The 23,906-nt window shown below is 40.1% G+C and overlaps 1 protein-coding gene across 1 annotated transcript in view; it reads right to left on the bottom strand.

The window, feature by feature from the left end:
• Nucleotides 1-1,474: 1,474 nt before the first annotated feature.
• The window catches only part of CFAP58 (cilia and flagella associated protein 58), a 69,277-nt gene continuing 46,845 nt past the window's right edge, over nucleotides 1,475-23,906 (bottom strand). Inside the window, exons 17-19 of the mRNA XM_074159205.1 lie at nucleotides 7,622-7,741; nucleotides 5,967-6,100; nucleotides 1,475-1,595 (exon numbers count right to left, since the gene is read on the bottom strand). Coding sequence (XP_074015306.1) covers nucleotides 1,475-1,595; nucleotides 5,967-6,100; nucleotides 7,622-7,741 — 375 coding nt within the window. The remainder of the gene's footprint in view (nucleotides 1,596-5,966; nucleotides 6,101-7,621; nucleotides 7,742-23,906) is intronic.

Raw genomic sequence — 23,906 nt, 5'->3', positions numbered from 1 at the left:
CAGTATCAGTAAGCACAGCGGAGTCCAGCTCCAGGCTGGATACTCAGGACCTTAACAAATACCAGCTTTTAAAGGCCTCAGTAAAACCTACTTGGGATCCCATCAAACTGAAGTGTCCATGTCAGTTATTCTCAATTATTCTAACGATAAGGACATATCAGGTACACAAAAGACACGATTCAAACAGCATGACTGCCCTAAAATGATAACTTTAGCGTAATGCACTTGACAGTGAATAAGCAATACCAGCTATTTTGGGAACAAAAGAAAAATACAATGGATCTGATGACTAAGTGTTCTAGTCCCCAATGTAAAAGCAAAGTAGATCCCTGTCGTATTTAACTTGATTCCTTTGAATTAAACACTTCCATTAAAAGTTTCCCACAGTAGCTTTAATATTTAATTATGTATTCCACCAAAGGAAAGAACAAAATCTTTGCAAAGGGTTTTTTTGTGCATGTGAAATATTTATCAGCATATCTCTTTGGACAAGTATTTTTATCCCCCAGGCTGGGAAAAAGCTTCCATGTACAAATCAGTTTCAAAACATTTTATTTTACAGCTTGAAAGTTTTCTATACTTCAGCACCTCATGCCGTGACTTTGTTATTTCACTTGTTAATGAATGGTAATTAAATCTCTTTTGGCTGAAAAGGTTGGAGGGCTCCTGCTGTATTACAAAAACAATTTCTGAAAGTTACAAAAATGCCCAAGTGTCTAAAAATTAAAGAGTAAAGTTTGCCATGTTTTGAGTCCAAGTTTGAATCGCTCGCAAGGATTTATGTGGGAGAACAGCATGTCCCAGTCAGTGTGTACAGTCTCCCCAGTTGAACAGACATAATTATGTCACTTTGTGTCTCCCAGAGTAAACAGAATCATATTCTTAATAACGTACATTGTGGCCACAAACTTCCTTGATCTTACTAACAATGGTAGCAAACACTGCATAAGCCCTATTATAGACTACCTGCACAAAGAACTGCTACATGTGTACATCTAAGGAAAGACTTGTTAATTTTGCATTTGCTCAGTAGGGCTTGAAACAGCAGCCTATTAATTTTTCTTCTTTTCTGTTTTCTCATTTCTTTCAGGTGCTTTGAGTCAGAAGATAAATGGAGCGAGTGCTTACAACAGAGGTAGATAAAGGGGAAATAACTACATATTAAGGCATTTTGTGGTGTTATAGAGCTAAATAGAGACACAGTACTGAAGAAGAAATACTTGCATGGTCTCTGCTATTCAGTTACACCAGTGCAGGTTTCTGCTGGCATCATATGGGCAGATTTGGTCCACAGTTTGTAAACTAAAACGACATTAATTCTACTATAAAACGCCTTTTCCTGAAGGCAATACAGTGATTTCAGAGGGAAAGTTAATTCTAAATTTCTTTTCAAATTACAGTTTCTCAAAAAACTCAGCACAATTAGACTTTAGCAAGAAACTGGGGAGGTAAATGTGATGAGATGAGTCCATTCCTAACCTATAACTTTGGGGAGGGGTCTGCTGGGAGCAAAGCCCCCTCCGATGAAGCGAGGAACATCTGACCTGTGGCGTGGAAACTCAGGCTCCATGTCAGTCAAGAATCGCTCCTTCTCCCTTTAAATAGAAACAAAGAAAAGGAAAATACATATTTCAATCTGCAGCCTAGGATGTTTACAAACTAAGGATATCTGTGTCCTCCAAAGTTTCTTTGATGCTATCACATATCAAGAGATCATTAAAAAAATTGTTGATTAAAGCCTGTTAGGCTAAACCACCAAGACTAGGTGTCTGTTTGCATCTAATTACAAGCTTACAGATGGTTTTTGGAATTATTAAAAATCAGAAATAAATGAGCTCTCTTCGTGCTACTCCCCAAAATGGTCAGGGCACCTCATTAGAGCAAGTTTGTACATAAGCTCCGTGACTGCAGACTTCTAATCACCATCCCATTCTAGCAAGTATATGCCTGTTTTCAAACAAACAGCTACATTCATCAAAGGCGCAATGGGGAGATATTTTTTCTTTGTTGAAATTTAATGAACAAATAGTGTTACCCGTCTTCACGTCTTAACAAAGTTCTAGTGATAATTACCCTTGCCTGTGACATTTGCAGAAAACTAACAGTGTGCTGGGGGTGCACTCGTAGCCCCAGGAAGTTGCTCCATCTGAGGATCCAGGAGGGCTTGAATTCGATGGCCTTAAGAGGTGGGAACCAGGGTTAGCTGGTTGCACTCTTTCGACGTTGGGGAGGTAAGCACAGCAAAAAAAATACAAAGGGCAGTATTTCAAATTCACTGTGATACGCCTGGAGGTTTCAAAGAAAGGTCCTGAGATATTTAAAAGTAACCAAGTGGAGCTTCATGAAGTGCCAGTTTATCGTAACAGCAGAGGTCTCAAGGCTTTACAAAGAAGATCAGTGCTATTACTTTTATTTTACAGTCATTGAGACACAAATGTGAGTTCAACCACGCTTTTGCAAAACCTAGCCTTGTCACATTAGTACCCTCTCTCCGTCCCCAGTAAGGGAAAAGAAGACACTTCCTGGAGTTAATACTTTTCTCTTTGTCTCTAAATAACTGCATTGGGAGAGGAGAAAGTTCAGAGAAACCCTGTAGGATGAATAGTTACGCTTCCTTTTCCAAATTTAACCCATATGGAGGTGGAAGAATAGGCAAAAGATGGCATAGATGAACTTAACCATGAAAATCATTTATAACTGTTTTTAATTGTATCAATGTGGCATTAATAGATGTGCCAGCTGACAGCACTGAAAACTAACACGCTATATTTAGAAGGCTCATCCAATCTCACTATTGGGCTTCTAACTTTGGGGAGAGAAAATGATCCAGAGTCCATGCTCATTCTTTCTTCATGCTCCCATAGAGACATCCAGCAGATGTGCTCATCAGTATGGAAAAATCTATGCAGCCGAACGCTGTAATACATTATGCAGAATTAATGTGCAAGCAGCCACGTGCAAAAGCTCCCAGTTACTACTGACATCCCTTAGTGCAGTTATTTACATATACAGGACTGCAGGATCAGGTCTCTGGTGTGGATTTAAGCTTCATATTTTCTCATCAGTCCTTACCAAGATCAAACTGGAACCCTGGTGCTAGAAGCAACTAGGAAAAGTAGTGAAGCAGAAAGGATGCAAGAAGCAGAAGGAGAGAATGGGAAGAGCAAGAAAAAGAAAGCCTAAGACATCTGGGAAAGAACATTCAGAATCAGAGAGCAGAAAAAGAGGATTTCAAATTCACAACCAAAATCTTAAACATTGGATTTTCAGCTTGAACACAAAACAAAGGTAAATTCCTGTTGTCACTCATTATATTCCTACAGCATCCCATGCAAAGCTGCATTAGTTCAGTATCAAGACTTTAAATCACAAGCCAGAACTGTCTTGTGCAAATCAATAGACGCTTTAGATGATACCTTTGTGTGAGGTTATCTCGGAGTACTAATTCTCTTTCATACCAGGGTAGTCAATAATGCTATTAATGCTATTGTCCCAGAAGGATCCTCTTTTTATTAGCAAAACCAGCCACATTTATTTCAGACATGATGTTAACATTAGCCAGCATGATACAGATCAAGTCAGTGGTTTTGTGTCAGCTGGGATTTAGAGCAACCTGAGATTGTATGAATCAAACGGCTGTGGCTCTTGGGCTGGTATCGACAACCCAGGCAGTGCCTGTCCAGCCAGTCCAAGTGTGGAATGGCTGTATGTAAGGGCTGAAGGGCTCCTTGGGGAAGGATCTGGCTGCACAACAGGCTCTATCTATTGCAGAAAGCAAGACCTGTCACGCACAATTGGCAGTTTGGAGAAGAAAGGCTGCTGCTGCCTTTGCACTGCTGCTGAGCAAAACAAATGCAGTCTAGAGATTACAAAAGCTGCAGTTATCCAGGACTGATATGCCCAGTTATGCCTTGGGGTGTGCATATCCCCAGTCCAACAGGCTTGACTGGGGAACAAACCAATGAGGGACAGAGATGAGCAAAACCCAGCACCTAGCCACAAAGACAAGTGCAAGTCAGGGCTGACAGCTTCTGAGCCTGAGGTGGGAGCAAGGAGATACCATCATCCTGAAGAAGCACCACTAACAGCATCTGAATGTTCTTCCAAAACACAGATGTCACAAAGACACCACACTCATCAGGCTACAGTCATACCTGCCCATTATGCCCCATCATTATGCCCCCTGCCCATAATTATGCCCCATCCCTGGAAGTGTTCAAGACCAGGCTGGATGGGGCTTTGAGCAACCTGGTCTAAGTGGGAGGTGTCCCTGCCCATGGTGGGGGGGTTGGAACTCAGTGATCTTTAAGGTCCCTTCCAACGCAAACTATTCTATGATTCTATAAGAACATGACAAGCTGCAGTAACGGCAGGTATCTATCCTGAACCTATCAATAGCATAATGAGTCTGGCACTATTTGAATTGCAACCATGAAATTCCATTCACTGTGTATGATTAACACACCCAAGTTCAGTCATTATCACCTTGCACCATATTTTTGTGTTCTTTATAGTAGTTATCCTCCTAACAAGTTGGGTTTTTTCTGTAGTTATGACAGGAATTAATTCTAGGTACAATCTAACACCAGAACATGGGTGAATTTCTTCTCATCTGATGAACAGAAAGAAACATGATGCCAAGGTCCAAAATGGAAACATTAAAACTATTGTGAAGAGGATACTTAGCTGCTGGAAATGGATTATCAGGCACTATGGAAGCCTCATATATTGATCCTAAAGCTCCAGGAAGGCCATTAGCACTGCACAATTGTTGCTAATTCCAAACATTAAGGTAACATTATGCAATTTGCAGATGGACAAAAGTCACTGTTTATCACTGCCTATTTTGCTAATTTAGTCATCAAAACTCTTTGCTGGCTGAAATATGATTAAGGAAGAAATAGATACAGGCAGCTTTGAATTATATTCAGCAACACAGAATTGTTGGCTTTAGTGTGTGAGGAAGGGACAGGCTGAGGATGGAAAGGGGCGGAAAGACAAAAAGCATACACAGAAAAACTTCGTAACGGAACATGTCATCTGACTACAGAAATCTAAGAAACTTCTATTTAAAAGGAAAGTCCAATAACTCCATTTTCAGAAGTGGCTAATAGTTTTGGTGCCCCAGCTTGGAGATTCATTATCAGAATAGTGACATCTCTCAGCCTCTGCAAACTAGCTCATTTTAATGGGCCAGAAATTGGGCAACTAAGAGCCTAGTCATTTTCTTTTAATCAAGAGGAGCAGCTGAATGCTCAGTTGTGTACTGACAGCAGCAGGGAGGCGCATCAAACTGCTATTGGTGAAGAAGAGACAACAGCTACCTACAGGAAAGTCCTTAGGCTATACCATCAACAGGGTAAGACGTCTGACAAAGCCAAACTGAGCATTGCTCACGTTTCTCCATCTGGATGTAGGAAGGGAACAAGAAGTGGATGGGCAACGCTCTTCTCTGCGACCATCAGCAATGATATCTGCTGCTAGAAGGGGACAGTCAGTCACAACCACCACATTTTGGAAACAACAACGACGTTGTTCTTACACCATGATTATGTAGTTGCCACTTGAAGAAAGGTCGTCCCCCATATCAGATGCTGTTTCATTATAAGTATAACTTGCAAAATGCATTGAGGTCCTCATAATGCTTGAGGATCTCTCATTTGACATGAGACACCAGACACTAATCTGTGTCCTCTGGGCACCATCCCATCGGTATGAATAATTTAACTGAACTGCAGAACATGTCAGCAACATCTCTGCTGGATGTTCTTGTCCTAGCCATAGATCATGGTAAAACTAGACCGGACTGAAGTAATATCAAGGATAACATTCAGGAAAATCCGGCAACAATATTGTATCTTCTCAGTCAATTTTGGCCACATTCTGATCAAAAGGGTAAAGGAGGGTCTAAAAAAAATCTGGTTTATGCAGAAAGTTGTGTAGACAAAACAGTTATTTTCCCATACTTGGCCTGTTGTTCCTTGCGTTTCTGGGCCAGATATTTCTTTTTCACATTCAGAAGCTCGTTGGCAAGTCTTTCAATTTCATATTTATATTCTTGGCTCTGTGATTCATACATATTCAATTCTGAGGACAAAACCTAACAAACAAAAGGCAAAAAGCAGAAACCAGAGATGTAGTTCACTAACATAAGTTAGTACTCTTACAAGCACTTTTTCATTTCACATTTGATGATATAAGAAATCACTGTTTTCCACCACATCTCATTTTCTATCAAGATGTTTCTTTTGATCACCTCTGCTCACCTAAGGACAATTTACAAAATTAAGGCTATGCCATTTAACCACAATAAAATATGTAAAATATGCCCCAAGCATTATGGGAATGGTATTAACGCATACATTAGCTCTTAATGTTCTGGGACACAGATCTGGGTGGAAATCCAAAATGAAGGTCTTAAAAAATAATAAAGCAGGGATTTATTTAATAATAATGGGGTTTATTCACAGGAATCCACTTTGTTATGTGAAGTAATTAAATCCACACAAGCAAAGTAGTACCAGGCAGTGTAAATATGAACACAATGCTGCTTTCATGTGAATCAATAAACTTTAAAAAAAGTAGAAGCATGCATAGTGTTTTTTCCTTCTTTAAGAAGGAGAATAGCTTGACCTGGCACTGCAAAATGGCACGCACCCAGTACACCACAGCATACTGTGCCTGAAATACACAGTAGCAATTGACTGCATTAAGGACAAATGGGAACCGTATGGAAAACTTCAAATCACATTCAGTTTAGCTAAACTTTGGCTTCTATTTTACATTTCCTACGTTATTTTTCTTCTCTGTGGAAAGCTAAGATTTGCATAACAGCCTCTTTGTTTCCTAAGGGCCCATCTGCTTCTGCATTTTTTTCCTCATGGTTAGTATAGACGTGATTATGATGCAGTGAACAGGAGATGATGACTTCAACAGACAGAGGAGCTGTAGAAGTAGATGAACTCCTGGGGAGACTGATCTTTTATGCAGGCAAGAACAAGGGAAGATCAGCTTATTCTATCAAAGAATCACTTTTTAATATCATGCTTTCAAAGTTTCCCACAAGATTCATTCAGAACCAGAAAATCCTCCCTTCTAGTGACAAGGGGATCGGACTGGTTACTCCTGTCATCCCTATAAAAGTTGCAAGCCTAATATACCTGTACACATTGCAAGAGAAATAACAAGAATTTAAGCTTGGATTCTCGATATATTCCTACTAGTTTGTTAAAAAGAAAACAAAATGGCTTCGATTTGCTTATTAAAGCTCTTAACAGTTCAAGAAAAGGGAAGGAGAATAAGCTTAATGGAAAACTGATAGTGTCTGAGAATGCCCATGCACAAGGAGCATTTACAGCGTTGCGCTGCACACTCATATTCTAATAGGACTTTCCCTCTATTTTAATGAAACAGACCAGCATAATGTGCAAAAAAGTTCTTCTACTGCTATTGGTTCTCTCTTATGGAGGTGCAGTATTAACTTTATTTTCCTGATCTAATATACTAAGGCATGGACACTGTTCATCAAAAGTCTTCCTGAAGCCTTGCTCCCCAGCATCACCAGTGAAGTTGTTCTGCAAGCCTGGCAGCCCCTCGGCCAGAGACAGAGGGCATCTCTTACTTTCAGCTGCTTAGTCTTCTCTCGGAGAGTGTGCCGGTAGAGCTGCAACTGTTCCGCGGCTTCAGGCCCAGGCTGCCGGGCCAAGATGTGCTTCAATTCCACATACAGTTTCTCCTTTTCCTAATAAAAAGACAAGAGGAAGAGCTCTTACAAAACTACTATAGCAGCAGCACAACCTGTGATGAAATCAACCTCACTGAAAAACGCAACTCAGCCAGGAAGATATTTGCAGAAACAAATCTGCCTGTGTGCCAGTCTTTCCTCACTAGCCATAAGGTATTTAAAGTTGTTGTGATAGCAGTGGGAAAGCTCATTAAAAGAAACATCCAGCTACTTCGAACCACAAACGAAATACTCTTAAACACTGTCATCAGTGAGCAAGCTCTACCACAGAGAATATAAAAGTCACTGGAAGAGTATCCAGGGGTGGGAAATTAATTACTAGTAACTGTGCTTATTGTAATCTTTCTTCTTATGAGCCACGTTTCCTTACATTAAGGATCATAGCTTTGCCCAACAGGATGGGAGCAGGCTATAGAAATGTCAGGGAAGGACTGTACAAAAGAATAACAACTTCTTCCAAAGAAAATCCCGCAAAGCACATGTACGCACACACACATATATACAGATATATAGATATAAAGATAAAATCTTTCAGTTTAACTGCAGGGGCCCTGGGAAAGGCAAAGAAAGTCTAGAATTAGAACAATTACCATGAAGTAATTTTTCTTTGTTATGTGTCTTCTCGTTCTTCATGTTGGAACAGTACAATTGTGGGAATTGGATATAGCCATGCCCAAACAGAAACCGCACCATGGACCCACTTACAGCTTCCTGTACTGAAATGCTGCTTTCAGCTGTGTTTGGAGGATGTGCTTGTTTTTAGGCTGAGGAATAAAGCCCTGAACAAAGACACCTTCATAGCTTTGCACATTACAATATTTTTAGCTTCTACCCTGTCAAGACTAAGATTATTGTAATTTAATATTATTTACCAAGATCCCATCCCTGTCTGGTACCTGGAGAGCTGGAATTAAAAAGGAGGGTTATTTGACTAGAAGTTGGAGTAGCAGACAAAAGAATTAACTGAAGAAGAAAGAAATGCCAAGTAGGAGGTAGGATAGGTGATTATTTACATTGGCTTTGACAAAAACCCTTTTTGCTGTCTTTTTATAAGCTCTGTCTACAATTCTTACCACAGAATTAATCCATAGATGTGGGAAACGGTGCCATCACGTCACCTGGAAATGCTACGTTTGGCCTGGCTCAGTGGTTCAGCCAGGATTTTCAAAATGGCTTGTTATTTTGAAGATGTAAAATTCTAGGTGTCCAGTCTTCAAGAGCACAAGGAGCCCTCAGCATTTTCCGAAAACCATACACTATAATGGTCACAAGTTGGTACCCAAAAATGGAAGCACTTCAAATCATAAATTACTTCTGCAAGCATTGCCCTAAAATTCTAAATATTACCGAGGAAGAACTCCTTATAAATGAAGCTGTTCGCAGTTTCTCTGGAAAACTCAAAACCTCCTGGGACTCAGACTGGAGTTTGCATAGTGGCAAAAATTAGATTGAGAATTCATTCTCAGTAGAGTTGTTATGTCACTACAAGTGGTTTCCACTACTACCTTTTCTTCCTGAGGAAGCAAGATTTTACTGCAAGCTAAAAACAACCGCAAAAGAAAAATCTGCCTTGTCAAAATCTGGCTGGTCAATATTAACATTCCACCCCTGAATGTATCACAGATTTGTATTTTGGAAGAGTGTAACGGTAATTTGGATAAATATGGAGCAGTTGATGGATTGAAGGTCTTATGTGCAATTGTTTTCCAATTTATTTCTCTCCTAACCCTCTACAAGGGCCAACCAAGCTCTTCAAACATTGTGCAATGGTGTGTATAATAACCCCATTTAGAGACAAAGCGTGCAATTCTATTAGAAGGAGAATCTATCTTATGCAACAGAGACTCGTTAGCTGTCCGATGCAGATTGTCTCCATAATCCAACAGAGGCAGAACCAGCTGTCTTATAATGCATATCCTGTCCTTCCTTGCTAAGTGCTGTCCATCTCTTTTACATCTAGTCAATTAATTTGTCACTGGGTTAGAAGCACCATATGTCAGCAAAACATTAAAAGAAAATCCTGGATACGTCTTTCCTCATCAGCAGAAGTTTATATTCACAGGTTGGCATTTCTGTAATTTCTGACATTTTCCCGCAGGAAGCAGAAAAAGAAAAAAAAAAAATAAATCAAATAATTTCAATTAATTTCAATTAATTTCAAAACAGCAACCACCAGAGTAAATCTCAGTCAGTCACACGGTACATGTGATACTACCACCAAAAAGGTATTGCAGGCACTTTTGTCTCTATACATAAGAAATAAGGAATGCTCAGGAAAAAAATATCGGCACTAAATAATGAAAATTTTGGCTTCTGCAATGCTCTAGTTATATTCAAAGGGCAGACAAGATGTGCACTAAGTATTACTTGCAGATATCTTACAAATAGCCAGCTATCAGATACAGACAGCACAGAACACGTAGAAAGATCTGGGGGGCTGTCTCATGTGTGAGTTGTATTCAAAGTAGCTTTCAGTCGTAGTGCATAAATTAATACCCCCACATGACGGATCTGTGTTGCTTTTTTGTTTTGGAAACAAGTAAAATGCATGTGCATTCCTTAAAACGTCTGAGAACCCAATGGGGCTGGATGAAGAGAAAGTATCCTGACACTAGCAAGAAGATCCCGTCAGCAATGCTGACCAGCAGTGTCGCAGTGATTCAAAAACAAGAGGGTAAGCTGGTCTGTTTGGTGCCTACTGGGAGTCAGTTAACACTATTTTGTCCAAAGAAGAAGTCAGTAAACTCCATTTCTTTCTGTTGGTGGCTGCACAGATGATGCTGGAGAAAAAGCTACCTGAAATCCTACACCCATTGGGCAGGAATAAATCAATCCATTATAGCATGTGTAAAATGGGTTTCTTCGGCTTGTCCCAAACTGCCTCCCCTCGCGCTCCCCTCCATCCTCCTGCCAGCCTGTAATCCCAAACATACATCTTGCCAGAGTTACGCGTTCTTCAGATGGAAAGAACTTAGTCACACACATACTGCGAGGCACTACTCTTCTTCTTGAGGAGGTGAAGGAAGATCCATGAGATCTCTCTGTAACTCCATGCTGTTAAGCCTTCACCAGGAGGAGCAACGTACATGTGTTCAGATCAGGTTTAGACCTGTATCAAAAACTTTTTATGTGATCATTGCCATAGCAAAATTCCCATGGAATTCAGCAGGTGTCCGACTGTAGGACTGAGCCCATAACGTCAACCAACTTCGTTGGTTTATGGCATAAACTAAGCCAAGGTTATGGTGGAGAGAGGAGGGCACATTCATTTTGTGTATGCAGGGCACACTGGGAGACTCAGATTGAGGGTTACAGTCAACTTTCAGGCATTCCAGAGAGAATTTCAGTGCCTCTGTGAATACCTGCTGTAAAAATTGTGTAAATAAAACTCCACATTATTTTTAGAACAGCCCTTCCTGTTTTAGATTTGTTTTCCAGGGGAGAGCCAAGGAGCCCACAGGTCTGCCTTTAGGCTCAGCCATGACAATTTGTTTCTGCATCCTTAAGTCTCCCGAAAATTAATTCGGAGTTGGGGAGGGAGGAATATTGTTGCTTCCCCCTAAATTTAACTAGCTGCTGTCTCAGCCAGAATGTGGAGTTCTTCTGGCCTGCCTGCTCTATAATGAATTCCGAAAAAATAATTTTCTTCTACAGAGAACTGGCAGATGTTTGGCAAATTTCAATTGATTCTACAGGACTTGGTGGTCACGAGCTGGCTCGGCCTACAGCAAGAAGAATCACTTTTGCCAGCACACTCCTACTTCAAAAGAAGCTATTGCTGCTGACCAGCTCAGCCCAATTTGCTCGTTGTTCCCTGCCAGATGGACCATCAGCCCCATCAGACAAACTCATACGTTCCCAAAATGACACCAAGGCATTTCACTGCTTTGACAAGGAGTGGGAGGCAGTCAGCAATGCTGGGAGAGACCAATGAACCTGGTATTAGCTCCAAAGATGACAGTCCATTTTATATCATCTTCTCCCTCACCACAACACTAGGAAACTCCTGAAATGACCCATCTTGTTAGTTATCCCAGGGTATCATTCTGAGCCAGAGACGATGGATCACCGTACATTTAATGAAGATGCACTCACAGCAGAAATAGGCCACGAAGTCCCAGCTTCCTCGTTTTTATCAGCTTGTCTTTCCAAGTAGATAATTCAACACATTTACCTAGCAGAGCAGGTCACCAAAAGCCTTCTCCACCAGAGCTGCAAAAATCCTACTGTGTGCTGAAAGCTTTCTATCACACAAATTATTAAAAAAAAACCTAGACACAAAAAATCCCAAACCCTTTGACTCAGACCAAGTTTATGTTAGCTCCCATCTCCAGCAACTGAGCTAAAGAAAAAGCCCAACAAGATAAAGATGTAGAGCAAAAGTGTGTAATGTAGTGTGGTGCACACAGTGTAGTGTGTAGTGGCAAACCCCAACATGTTTAACCTAGCTAAAAAAAACCTCATTTTAATTAGTAAGGTGAAGAAAGCAACACAGTATCTCTGTAAGCACACTACTGTTCATCATGGCTCTGGTGAGGAAAACAAGTCAGTCAACGTGCCACGGGGGGGTTCTTGTTTCTTGGCATTATAACCGAAATGTCAGCGCTCTGCTGAACTCCAGAGCCATTTTGTTTACGATGCCACGCAGCAGCGCTGCATCCTTAAGGGGTTGTGCTCCCTTTTCAGGAGTGTTAAACAGGACACTGAAATCTAAATTAAATACATACATAGACACACACATCTAGTCATAGTTGTCTTACCTGTATAAGCTGCACACTTATTTGTGTGTACGTGTATACCTAATAGAGTAGCTGTTGAGTCAGGACATCTATGATTAAAAGTTTTATGAGGTGTAGGAAAAATTAGCATACAGTAACCTTCACGAATTTTATAACAACAGAAGAAAGTTGCCTCCAGCACTGTGAGAAATGTGCAGGATAAACTTTCTCAATAAACATTTTTCAAAAGCTCCTGCTCTTTCTTGTCTATTCCACATCCATCAGCAAACACCTTGGCAAGCATGCAGTTCCCTACAACAGCTTCTATTTTCATCATCATCCAGACTCTCCTTTAACTGTCCAATGAGAGTTTTTTTGTTGGGTAAGTTAATTCAGGTTTGAAACAGGACATTGAAGTCCTTTCACAATGTGGGAACACTAAGACTGCATGAGACATTTGGGGTTTTCTTGTTAAGATGCTGCCACCAATTTGATGGAAAGGCTGAGATCATTTCCCTCTCTTTGGTCAAATTTGCACCACTTCAGATGGAGTTAAATTAAACATGTCTTATGACTTAGCCCTCCAGTTGATAATAGTGCTTCTCAAGAGCAAATCTGTTTCCTTTGGCACAGAGCAGACTGCACCAAATTGACTGGCATTTTCAAAACAGCTTAATGATAGAGGAAAAAAAACACCTTGGAGCATCTTCCAAGGTCTTCACCCTTGACTCTTTTTTGTAACAGTAAGAGCAGAACGCTGTATTATTATCATCTTCCAGGAATAACAAAGTACAAACATTTCCAGCTACAGTGCAATCGCAACATTATTGTTTTTATTATTATTGCTAGGTACCGGTACTATGGTATCTTAGGAAGTGTGTGGGAAAAGAGGGTCGGGTTTTTTTGCAATGGACAAACATATAGGTTACAAATCCTCCTCTCAGCTTCTGAACTCTGAGACACAAGGGTAACAAACTCTCAGAAGAGAAAGGCATGGATGCCTCTTGCTGAAATAACAGCTGAAATTCCATTTTTACTATTGACATTACACAAGCATTTATAAAATCATTAATCAGAGTAGCTCATTTAATCACAGTGTTTACACTCTACATTGCAGAAGATGATCAATTAATTATCCCCTGTTCTTCTGTGTGTGTGAACAGGAACACACATGCACATATATACACACAAAAGAAAAGTGAGCTGTTCCTTGACGGTGAGAATTACCCCTGACACGACATGGATTGATTTAAATGTTCCAGCTATTTCCACAGTGCCTGCAGCTTGACAGTTGGGCTGAAGAGAGCTCTAAACAAACCTTTGTTTCACATTCTAGTAGCAGCTTGTCTTAAAGTGTCCTGGAGGAGATTCAGAGGTTGATACAAATCTTATCAACAAGGAATCTAAAAATTCTAAGTGAATCACTCTACAAGGCAAACAGTGGGAAACCTTTTACTAGCTAATAATTACTACATATAGGGTTTCAAGACAAAAAATGTATCTTCTTCAAACATAGACTATTTGACTCTGTATTTTACTTCCTCTGTAATACCTCTGTATTTTAATGTCAGTATAACAGCATGTATTTTATCTATTCAATAGCCATTTAGATTTTTAAAAGATCAGATAAATCAAAGGAGAATTATCACAGCTCTGCTCTTAACGATTAGCTGTTCCTGCAGGTGGAGGCTTGGGATGGGGATTCCCAGCAGACCCAGCTTCTGCTCTCACTTCTGACTGATCTGACAGATGACCTCGAAGGGTCACCTCGAAGATTCTCTGCAGAGAAACTGCAGAGCTGCTTCTAGAAATACTTATCTGCAAGTTAGGTGCCTACATCTCTGTAATCACCTGCTGTTTGACTGAGATCCTTAGATTTCCCTGAAAGATGAGAGCACTTAGCTTCTAGTCCTCTGGTGTTCTGGAATTGCTACCTCTGATAGCCGTCTCAAAGTCAGTCTCTTAAGCCACCACTTAAACCTACAAATACCTGTCTAACAAGGCAGTAAAGCCTACATTCATCTTTCTGACAGGATAGTGGAGTTTCCCTGCGTATGTCAAGTACCTCAGGGAAGAAAGAGTGGTCTCCTTTTACACTTTGGAACCTATTAAAAAATAACAGTACATCTAAGAAACACATATGGCAATTCTGAAATCATGAATGTTTTAATATATGGCTTCCTTCAGACTCACTGTAATTAGAGCTGACCCTCTGCTATCCTTCAAGTTCTCTTTCAGCTCCCCCTGCCTGGTTCTTAAAATTCAAGAAACAGAAACAAGACTAAAGGAAGGGGAAAGACAGCAAATCCTAATGCTCATGTAAAGGCAATTGCTGCACCCAGGTGTGCCATCCCCTGTTTAAGGTTACAGCTCTATCTGCTAAGACAGGCATGAGAAGACTTGAGCTCTGAGCCTAGAGGATGTGGAGCAGCTGGCTGACTGACGCACCCTACTTGGCAGAGAGTCTCCCTACGCCGGGTTCATGGCTCCTGTGCACTCAGCAGCTCATGTCTGGCTGTCTCAGAGTGAAGAATGGAGGAACAGGGTTCTTTCTACACCTGTTTGCATCCTCATCTGTCCAATTTTAAGCTACCTTTTTAAAAAAAAACAAACAACAAACCAACAACAGAGTGACTCTGCCTGCCTGCCCCTAACAGCCCCCAAACAACCTTACTGCTGCCGCGGCATTCTGCACGTGTTTCCTCAACCACAGCACCATTCACACGCTTATAAGAATGAAAATAAGTGATCTGAAACAGATAAAATCTAATCTGTCCCTGTGGAATGCCTTTTTTTTATTGGGTTTTGTTGTTGTTGTTGCAACTACCACAGAAAATAATAATCCATCATCGAGTGGGCTCCTGTATATTGCCCATATCTTGCTTGCTGAGGGAGGAGCAGAATACCCTTGCCTCAATGGAAGAACGCCTGCCAAAGGGTACACCTGAATAATAAAGATTTGCAGCTGGCTCTGGGCCACACTATATAATATAAGCTTGTGAATGTATTGCTACACTGCTGTTGCACTCCTCCAGTATTTTAACTTCTCTAGCAGCCTTTGGATGGCTGACAGTATTGGATTGCTAACAGCACCGCAAAGTTCCTGCATTGCAATGTAGTCACTCAGCACAGCGAATCATTTACTTTCCTTTAACAAGATAACTGGTTGATTAATATACGTTACCCTGGGGTGCACAGCAGATTTATTTCCTTCCCAGATACATGCTGAATACAGGAATGAGGAGTAAACAAGTTTGTTTTCAGTTATTTGTTATTTACTGAAAAAATTCCCAAATTTTTTACGTAAGCTTTATTCTAGCTAACTATCATTGAAGCTAGTGGCAATTTTGTTTAAGAACTTTAGGAATGGGTCATTATGCAAAATATTTTAAGTTTAATGACACAAGGTATCCACACTCAGGATTTTTGTGTTCAAATCAGATGCAAGATATTTGTATAAAATACTTTGGTGATCACCGTTTCTGCTTTTGTGATGGAGATATTACAGACAACAGTGACGTGCCTTGGCTACATATATGGCCTCCTCCTTTCAGTATCTGAATGCTCTTAAATCTTTAATGTACTTATGCTGAAGTAGTGCTTCCAACCAGGGCAGTGATTCTCTTCTCATCCTACAAAAGGGTCTGGACACAAAGAGTTGCTACACGAACTGCCAAAATTCACTAAAACTTCTAGAAAATACACAGAAATGAAATTCAGTCTCCAAAGCTTGCAGGCCCACCACGCTGAGCGAGCCACTACATCAATACAAGCCAACGGCATCCTGGCTTGTATTAGAAATAGCGTGACCAGCAGAAGTAGGGAGGTGATTGTGCCCCTGTACTCAGCACTGGTGAGGCCACACCTCGAGTATTGTGTCCAGTTTTGGGCACCTCAATACAAGAGAGATATCGAGGTGCTGGAGCGGGTGCAGAGGAGGGCAACGAAGCTGGTGAAGGGCCTGGAAAACAAATCATATGAAGAGCGGTTGAAGGAGCTGGGACTGTTTAGTATGAGGAAGAGGAGGCTGAGGGGAGACCTCATCACTCTCTACAACTACTTGAAAGGACACTGTAGAGAGGTTGGTGCTGGTCTCTTTGCACAGGTAACTAATGACAGAACGAGAGGGAATGGCTTCAAGCTCCAACAGGGTAGGTTTAGACTGAACATTAGGAAAGAATTTTTCACAGAAAGAGTGGTCGGGCATTGGAATAGGCTGCCCAGGGAGGTGGTTGAGTCACCATCCCTGGATGTGTTTAAGAGCTGTTTAGATGTGGTGTTGGGGGATATGGTATAGGGGAGAACTTTGTAGTGTAAGGTAGATGGTTGGACTCTATGATCCCACGGGTCTCTTCCAACCTGGACGATTCTATGATTCTATCTGCTCCTTGCTTTTCAGAAACCCCAGGGCTGGATGACAGCAGCAGGTTAGAAGCGTGGGAGAAAAGTCACAACCATAAACCACAACACACTTCAAGCCAACAATCTCTCTCCTGCATGCTAAAATTCATGGACTGGGAGTACATGTATTAGAATGCAGGAAACAAATCTATACTTGACACTCAGCTATCAAGGATATAATTAAACTAGTCTTGCCTGGTGTGGAGGGATGGCATCTGATGACCCACTAGAGTTCTCCTTCCAACTCCAACTCAAGTATATATACCAATTATTCTAAAAAAATTTAAAAACAGGTTATGCATTCATCATTCTGTGACTCTATGTACATTTGCCACCTATAAACCCTAAGAGATTTTTACTCCACTTGCAACTTCATCTTTGTAATGGCACCTGAATATTTCTGACTAAAACACCACTAGATCACTTTTAAAATGGTGCAGATGCCCAGAAGTTATTTTGATCTGTTTTCTTCTAATTTCTCAAATGAATTTGCACCTTGCACCTGTCCAAAACCATTTATCATGGGAAATTTGTTTTCTTTTTGAGGGCAACATAGTTCCACAAGGATTTAGTAAAAATTAAACGTTTCTACTAAGAAAATTCACCACCAAAAATGGTTCGTTTGATCACTAACTAATCTGCTTTGCTTCTCATTTTCCAGTGCCAGAAATATTTGCACTATTTTTAGTGGAAAATTATTTTCTTACTCTAAAGAACAGCTGATTATCTTCACCTGATGACATTAAAGTGATCAGCACCTTTCCTACCTGGTTTTTCAAAATCCTGTTTAAACAAACATATCCTAAACAAAAAAATCCTCTAAAGGCTATTTTCCTGGGAAGACTTTATTCTCTTCCATTTGAATTGCAACATATGTGGGAGGAGGGAAAGAATGTAAATGTCAGTGCGTTTTTAAGAGCAGTTTATCGTGCTGTAAATTTCTATAGCATAGAACATCTTCTAATTCTAGATGGACTGAGATTAGAAGGGCTAAAATAAACTAATGCACCAAGAAGCGTATTCAAAATGTGCAGAAATAGAAATCAACTCCTTTCTGAGGAGAGCGAGGGCAAGAACTGAACATCCCTCAAATCCCTTTGAATTCTTAAGGCTTACACAAAACTTTCAGGTAGATGTGTAGACCTCAACAGACCTTCACACAGGTGACTCTCATCTTTCCTGTTTATGTGATATGATTAGTTATTACATCATCACAGGATGGCATATAAGCCCAGGTAAGATGCACCAAGAATTAACACAATGATCCTACAGTTTGGTCAGTGTAAGTGTTTTATACAGAACCCTACTGGATACGCAATTGTTTTTTTTTAAAAATAAATAATTAAATTACTTGGAAAAAATAGTATCAGTGGCAGAACAAAGGGCACTAAAGGAATTCTATTCGTATGGAGGAATCATCAGGCCAGGCATAGAATCACTAACAGACACTAATCCTTCAATTTAACACCAATACTGAAACTCGAAAATTTCTACTTACAGTCAAAGTGAAAATCCCCAATCAAAGCCCTAGCTCAGCAATGAGCATTTCAAGCACAAGAAAAGGAAAATAAAAAGAGGGCACAAGAAGGAAAGAACCTGTCACTTCATGCTGCATTGGAGACTCCAGTTCAAATCAGATTCGAGGCACTGGACTGAAATTAATTTGATGGCACTAACTCAGTAGACAGTTGTGCATCAAAATATTGTGCTGATAATTAGGTATTTTTTGTTCATCACTAGTTAGAACTGGGTTACAGCCAGAGTTCATGAGAATACATTATTTTTTCATTTGAAAAAAGAACAGAGATTCTCTTCAGAGTCCAATTCTAAATCAAGGCAATTCTTACAGCATGCCTTTGACACACCAGTGCCTAATTCTGCATGGCACTGGGGAAGTAAACTTTTTTTTTTTTAAATGATTCACACCCAGCTGAAAGCCAAAAAGTAAATGTTGGACCTGAGTCCTTACTTTTCCTAATAGTCCTTACTATTTCTAATTTCTGTATTCCAATATAAATCCCTTTAAATTCTGGCCACCAACTTAGAACTGCAGTCATAAACTCAAACCCCAAACTCTACCAGGTACTGTTTTCTCTCTCTACTCTTCTTTAAGATACATACCATTGCATAGGTTTTAATAAGGACAGAAAAGCATTTTTCAGTTTTTTTTTTTTTTTTTTTCCATGTCAGGGACTATTTGATAAATGGTTAGAAGTTTTGCCAGCTTAGCTTTATCAGTTATTGGTGCAATTTCTTTGTGCTGACACGGCTATGCCAGCTACTGGCTAGGCAATTAGATACAATTATACTGCAAGAAAGTCTTCTGCCATTCAAGAGCTGGTATAAGCTAAATCAGAAAAGTGACTTTTTGCCAATAGAAATGGTACTTTTAAGCACAGAAAAGGCCTAAAGCTCAATATACTCACCCCTTTAATTGAGGGCTGAGAGAGCCGCTAGCTTCAGCCACACGATAGAGCATTAATCCAGTGGTTCCAGAGGAAGTCAAATCCTCCAGGAAATAGAGATAGAAAAGAGGCAAGTCCTAGTAAAGTATAAAAAGCCAAAAAGAACATTTCCCTTTTCATTTTCGAATGGAAAAATCCCTTCAAAAGACTAACTTTATGTATAAATGAAAAAGGAGCAATAAAGAAAGGACTGTATTTTGGCAGTGGATTTTGCAGTTCACCTGTAAGTTTCAGAGCTCACAAAGCACTCTCCCAAACTACCTCTGCTAAAATCTCTCTAAAGGCAAGATGACAGAGAAACAATAATGGGCAGGTCAAAAGAGACTCTTAGGGATTCTACAGTCATTAGTTTCCTGAAGTGAATTGCAGTTATTTTTATGAAAATAGACAATTCTGCCAAAAAAATCCCCATCTTGGACTACCTACACTACATGTAACATGTAAGTAGGTTATACTTGCAAATCCAAATAGAATCTATACTCAGCACTGAAAATACATTTTTATATATATAAATTTGAGAGGGTTAAGTAAATCTCAGCCATTTTGAAGATGTACAGATAATACCTAAAAGAAAACTGAACTGGACCTTGAAAATACCAGAATAAAGGCAAGTAAAAGGTGTGTATTCTCCTGTTCTCCTTAGCAGGCTGTCCAATGAGAAAACCTCTTACCTGGCATTTGAGCACACTTTTCTGCATTATGTGCTCCATAATGGAAGCTACATGAGCACTGTGAGAGCAATGAAGAACCTAGTGGAAGCATGCTTCATGAAACTGCCAAGCTAGGGAAAGAAATTATTTTTAAGAGGGCTAGGCTGTCATGAACAGGGCTGAAAAAAATGATACGACACTGAAAAAAACACCTGTATTTTAGACAATAAATGGGCAGAAAAGTTTTGTATAATAAATACACGGAAACAAACGCCAGAGCTCCTCTATTAGCTGAGAGAAAACTTTGATTTCAGTAGCTGCCAGCCTGCATAAACCCACATGGTAACGCACTCTGCTAAAGAAGATTTCTTTATGAAACTTTAGTACCAGCTCTGAGAAATAAAGATGGTTATGTATATGTTCAGACACTATAGCAACAAGAACCTCAAACTGGATAGAACAGCTCTACTACCAAGTTAGCACAAATGAAATAAAACATCTGCCTATTTCGAGTGTTTAGGTAGCTATTGTTACTACTGAATTGAGTCACATCTCTAATATATTCATTCACACACCACTGTAAAAGTGGAAATTATTTTATTCCCATTTTACTGGATGTGAGGCATGCAAAAGCTAAGTCACCTGCCCAAGGTCACAAAGAAGGTCCCTTTCACTTTCTCCTCCCTGTATCTTACAATACCCGAAATTAAACTCTGCTGATTTATACTGGAGACAGCAGCATCCCCTCTGCTCCTCCTACTCTCTGTCAGCGGGACCATCAGTTCTTTGGGGGGATTGAAACTTAGCTCAGAACTTGGCTCAATACAAGGACATGTGGGTGTTATCTGGCTGTAATCTCTGAGTCAGATATATGAGCTAATCCTGCCTTTTGCCCTTGCACTTTTTGAAACTATGAGCTCTAGGTGCTAACAGCCTGGAAGCACCACATTCTGACTGCCCAATCCTGGTCTTTGATTGTTAACCACTTATATATTTTTAATCAGTATTATGTACAGAAAAGCAATACTTTCACTACTACATGCAAGGCTTAAATAAGGCACATTTGCCTTTGCCTCCCTCCACAAATAATTCGGGTTGAACATCTCTCTTTTACATCTATCAACAATCTTCTGAGATGACTGACAATGGAGGTAACTGACATATAATGTGAATCTTCCCACTGTTATCCATTCCAAGACGTGCAGCTGAATAAAATTCCGCTCAGTCAGACATAAAATCAAATTAAAGGAGTTCACTCTGAAGAGAAAGAACTAAATTTCAAACAAATAAAGCAGTCCATAATTCAGTTTTAATGGGATAAGCTCCTAAAACCACACTAATCATAATCCTAACAAGGTAATACGTGACACTGCAAGTTACCCCTCACTGTTCAGTGTGCACTAGAGCAGTAGAACATCAGTCACGTGAGGAATTTGCCCCACGTACAAAGTGAGTAAGTGTGGTTTTTTGCAGTCGGGATTTGTTCAGCAGAGCACTCCTGTTATTAATAATTATACCTTATGGCTATACAACACATTTTGCTCATACCACATGTGTTCACAAAGACCTTCACCCATCTTTGAAAACCCTTGGTTAGCACACAACATATCTCTCCACAAAGCCCTGCAGTATTACTCAATGGCTTAGAAAAGAACCAAAAAATGCTCAATCTTTCAACTGCACAAATTCAGAAGGAAGGTAATGACTGAAACACAGAAGCTGGCTAACCCTGAAGTAACATTTCCTACGTTTGGCAGAAATGCCATTGAATTTTTATTGACTGTAAGTATTCAAGACCTTGGGTTTGGATCTGATTTTTAAGACAGCATTTTTCCTCAGCAGAGCAGCTCACAACTGTGAGAATGCCTGAGTTAAGGAGAAAGTATGACCACCTGCTTTGCAGCTACTCTTCAGAGTCTCAGGGTGTCCCCGCTTATGTGGTGTATGTGGTTATGTGGCTGATCGGTTATAACCCAGGATACCATGGCTACAGGGCACGGATAAATCAGAAACAAGAGAAGAGTTTAATCATTTCTGTAACATGGGACATCTTCCTACGTCTTTATTAATGTGTTTAACTCTGAAAAGTCATTCTAAAAAACCCAACATTCATTATCTTGCATATTCAATGCTTCTCAGTAAATGTACAATACCAAAAAAAAGTGCCCTGCTGACAGGCTAAGAAAGATATTTTTGTATGGGATTTGAGAGTCAAGCTGGGTTCTTCCTCTACTGTCAGCAATCAAAACTTTCTGACGGCAATGTAGTGAATCGTTCTTTGAATCACATAGAATGGATTGTAGCATGCTTTTACAGCTGCATCATTTTTAAAGGACTAACAGGCGAGAAACAGTGAAAAACACTAATAAAAAGGATCTGATCAAATACACATCAGGAGCGGGTAAAGTAAGCAGGTGCTTTTCTACATGAATCTATGATCCTTACTTGGCAAAAATTTCCATTTATATATCCCACTCATCCTGAAACATTGTTCCCTGCATAAACCAGCTTTTATTTAAAAGATCATTTGAAAAAAAAAAAAGTAACAAATCGGAAGACCGGACTACATTGCATACAATACAAATGGAATTATGTTTTCCTTATACAAACATTACGGTGCTGCCTGAGGATGCAGCAAGGGGAATACCCTACAAATCAAACTGCAGGTTGCTGACATTGGGATCATCCATTATCAGACATGGGTTATTTCTAAATTCCAAAGGTGTTTTTCACATTCAATATTCAATCTACAGAGGTTTTTTGCACTCCATTGCATTACTACACTGATGTGAGGGAAGTGACATAATATGCAAATGCAGAAATCATAGACACAGATGCTCACAAGCTTCACCTTCAACAAATATCTCATCTGCCAGCACGATGGCCATGCACACGTAAAAATGGTTCTGTATGGCAAACAAGAGATTAAGATCCTTTTAAAGGAGATAGATACACACAATGGGTATGCCCTTGTCACAGGCCAAGATGTGGATGAGGATGGCTGGGAGTGAGGAGGGGTGACTTACGCAAGCAAACACAAAATGGGGAAAACTAGTAAGTTTGGATCCCTCAGCTCCTGCAGTCTCTGCTGCTGAATACAGGGGACGTTACGCCAACCAGGCACAGGACAAGTCATCAGCAATTCCCCCGATCCTGCAAATGAGCAGAGACTGACTGGACTGAACTAAGCTGAGCTGACTTCTGGGAGAGACTGATTAAAAAAAAAAAAAAAAAGAAAAGAGGTGTTGAATGCCTTTAAGCATAAGGGAATTTACAAAAAAAAAAATATTAAATAAATAAATAGGAATAATTAGACCCTGTGGGAAAGCAGTGCCTTATACACTGGCTGTTATATTGACCAGACAGCGAACCACTAAGCAAGACAAATTATATCGAGGGAACAAAAAATAAAAAAATCCAGAAATAGGAAGTAAATTGCTGTTGTTTCTTATAATGGTAAATTTCAGTAAGGATCAAGCCTGTACTCTCTGTTTAATTAGGACACACTACCCAGAAGGGGGCCTGGTGAAGCAACCCTCCTGGTGAATACAGCTCAGCTCCCTCTGGAAAGTAAACATTACTGCTTTCCATTCATTTCCTTCTGCTGGAGGTGCTCCTCAGACTTGCTCCTTCACCACAGGAGTTTGGAACATGATAGCATCAGTTTCATAGGTTATTAGCGAGCATTTTGCTTTACTGAGTATCAGAGTACTTCACAAAACAGATGTTACGATCATACCATGTTACATGTATATAGGAAAACCAGTCCAAAGAACAATAAAGTGATTCATACAAGATTATCCAGATGCAGCAGCAGAAGCTCTCAGCTAGTACACTTAGCTTGCAAGCCCTACGCCAATAACCAGTAGGACACACTGACCTTTGAGGAAATGAGCTGGGGGATGTTCTCCATCTCTGGTTACCTCTC

Source organism: Numenius arquata, chromosome 15 (assembly GCF_964106895.1).
Source record: "Numenius arquata chromosome 15, bNumArq3.hap1.1, whole genome shotgun sequence".
NCBI lineage: Eukaryota > Metazoa > Chordata > Aves > Charadriiformes > Scolopacidae > Numenius > Numenius arquata.
The sequence above is the reverse complement of the archived record's forward strand: the minus strand, read 5'-3'. Positions and strand labels throughout refer to the sequence as shown.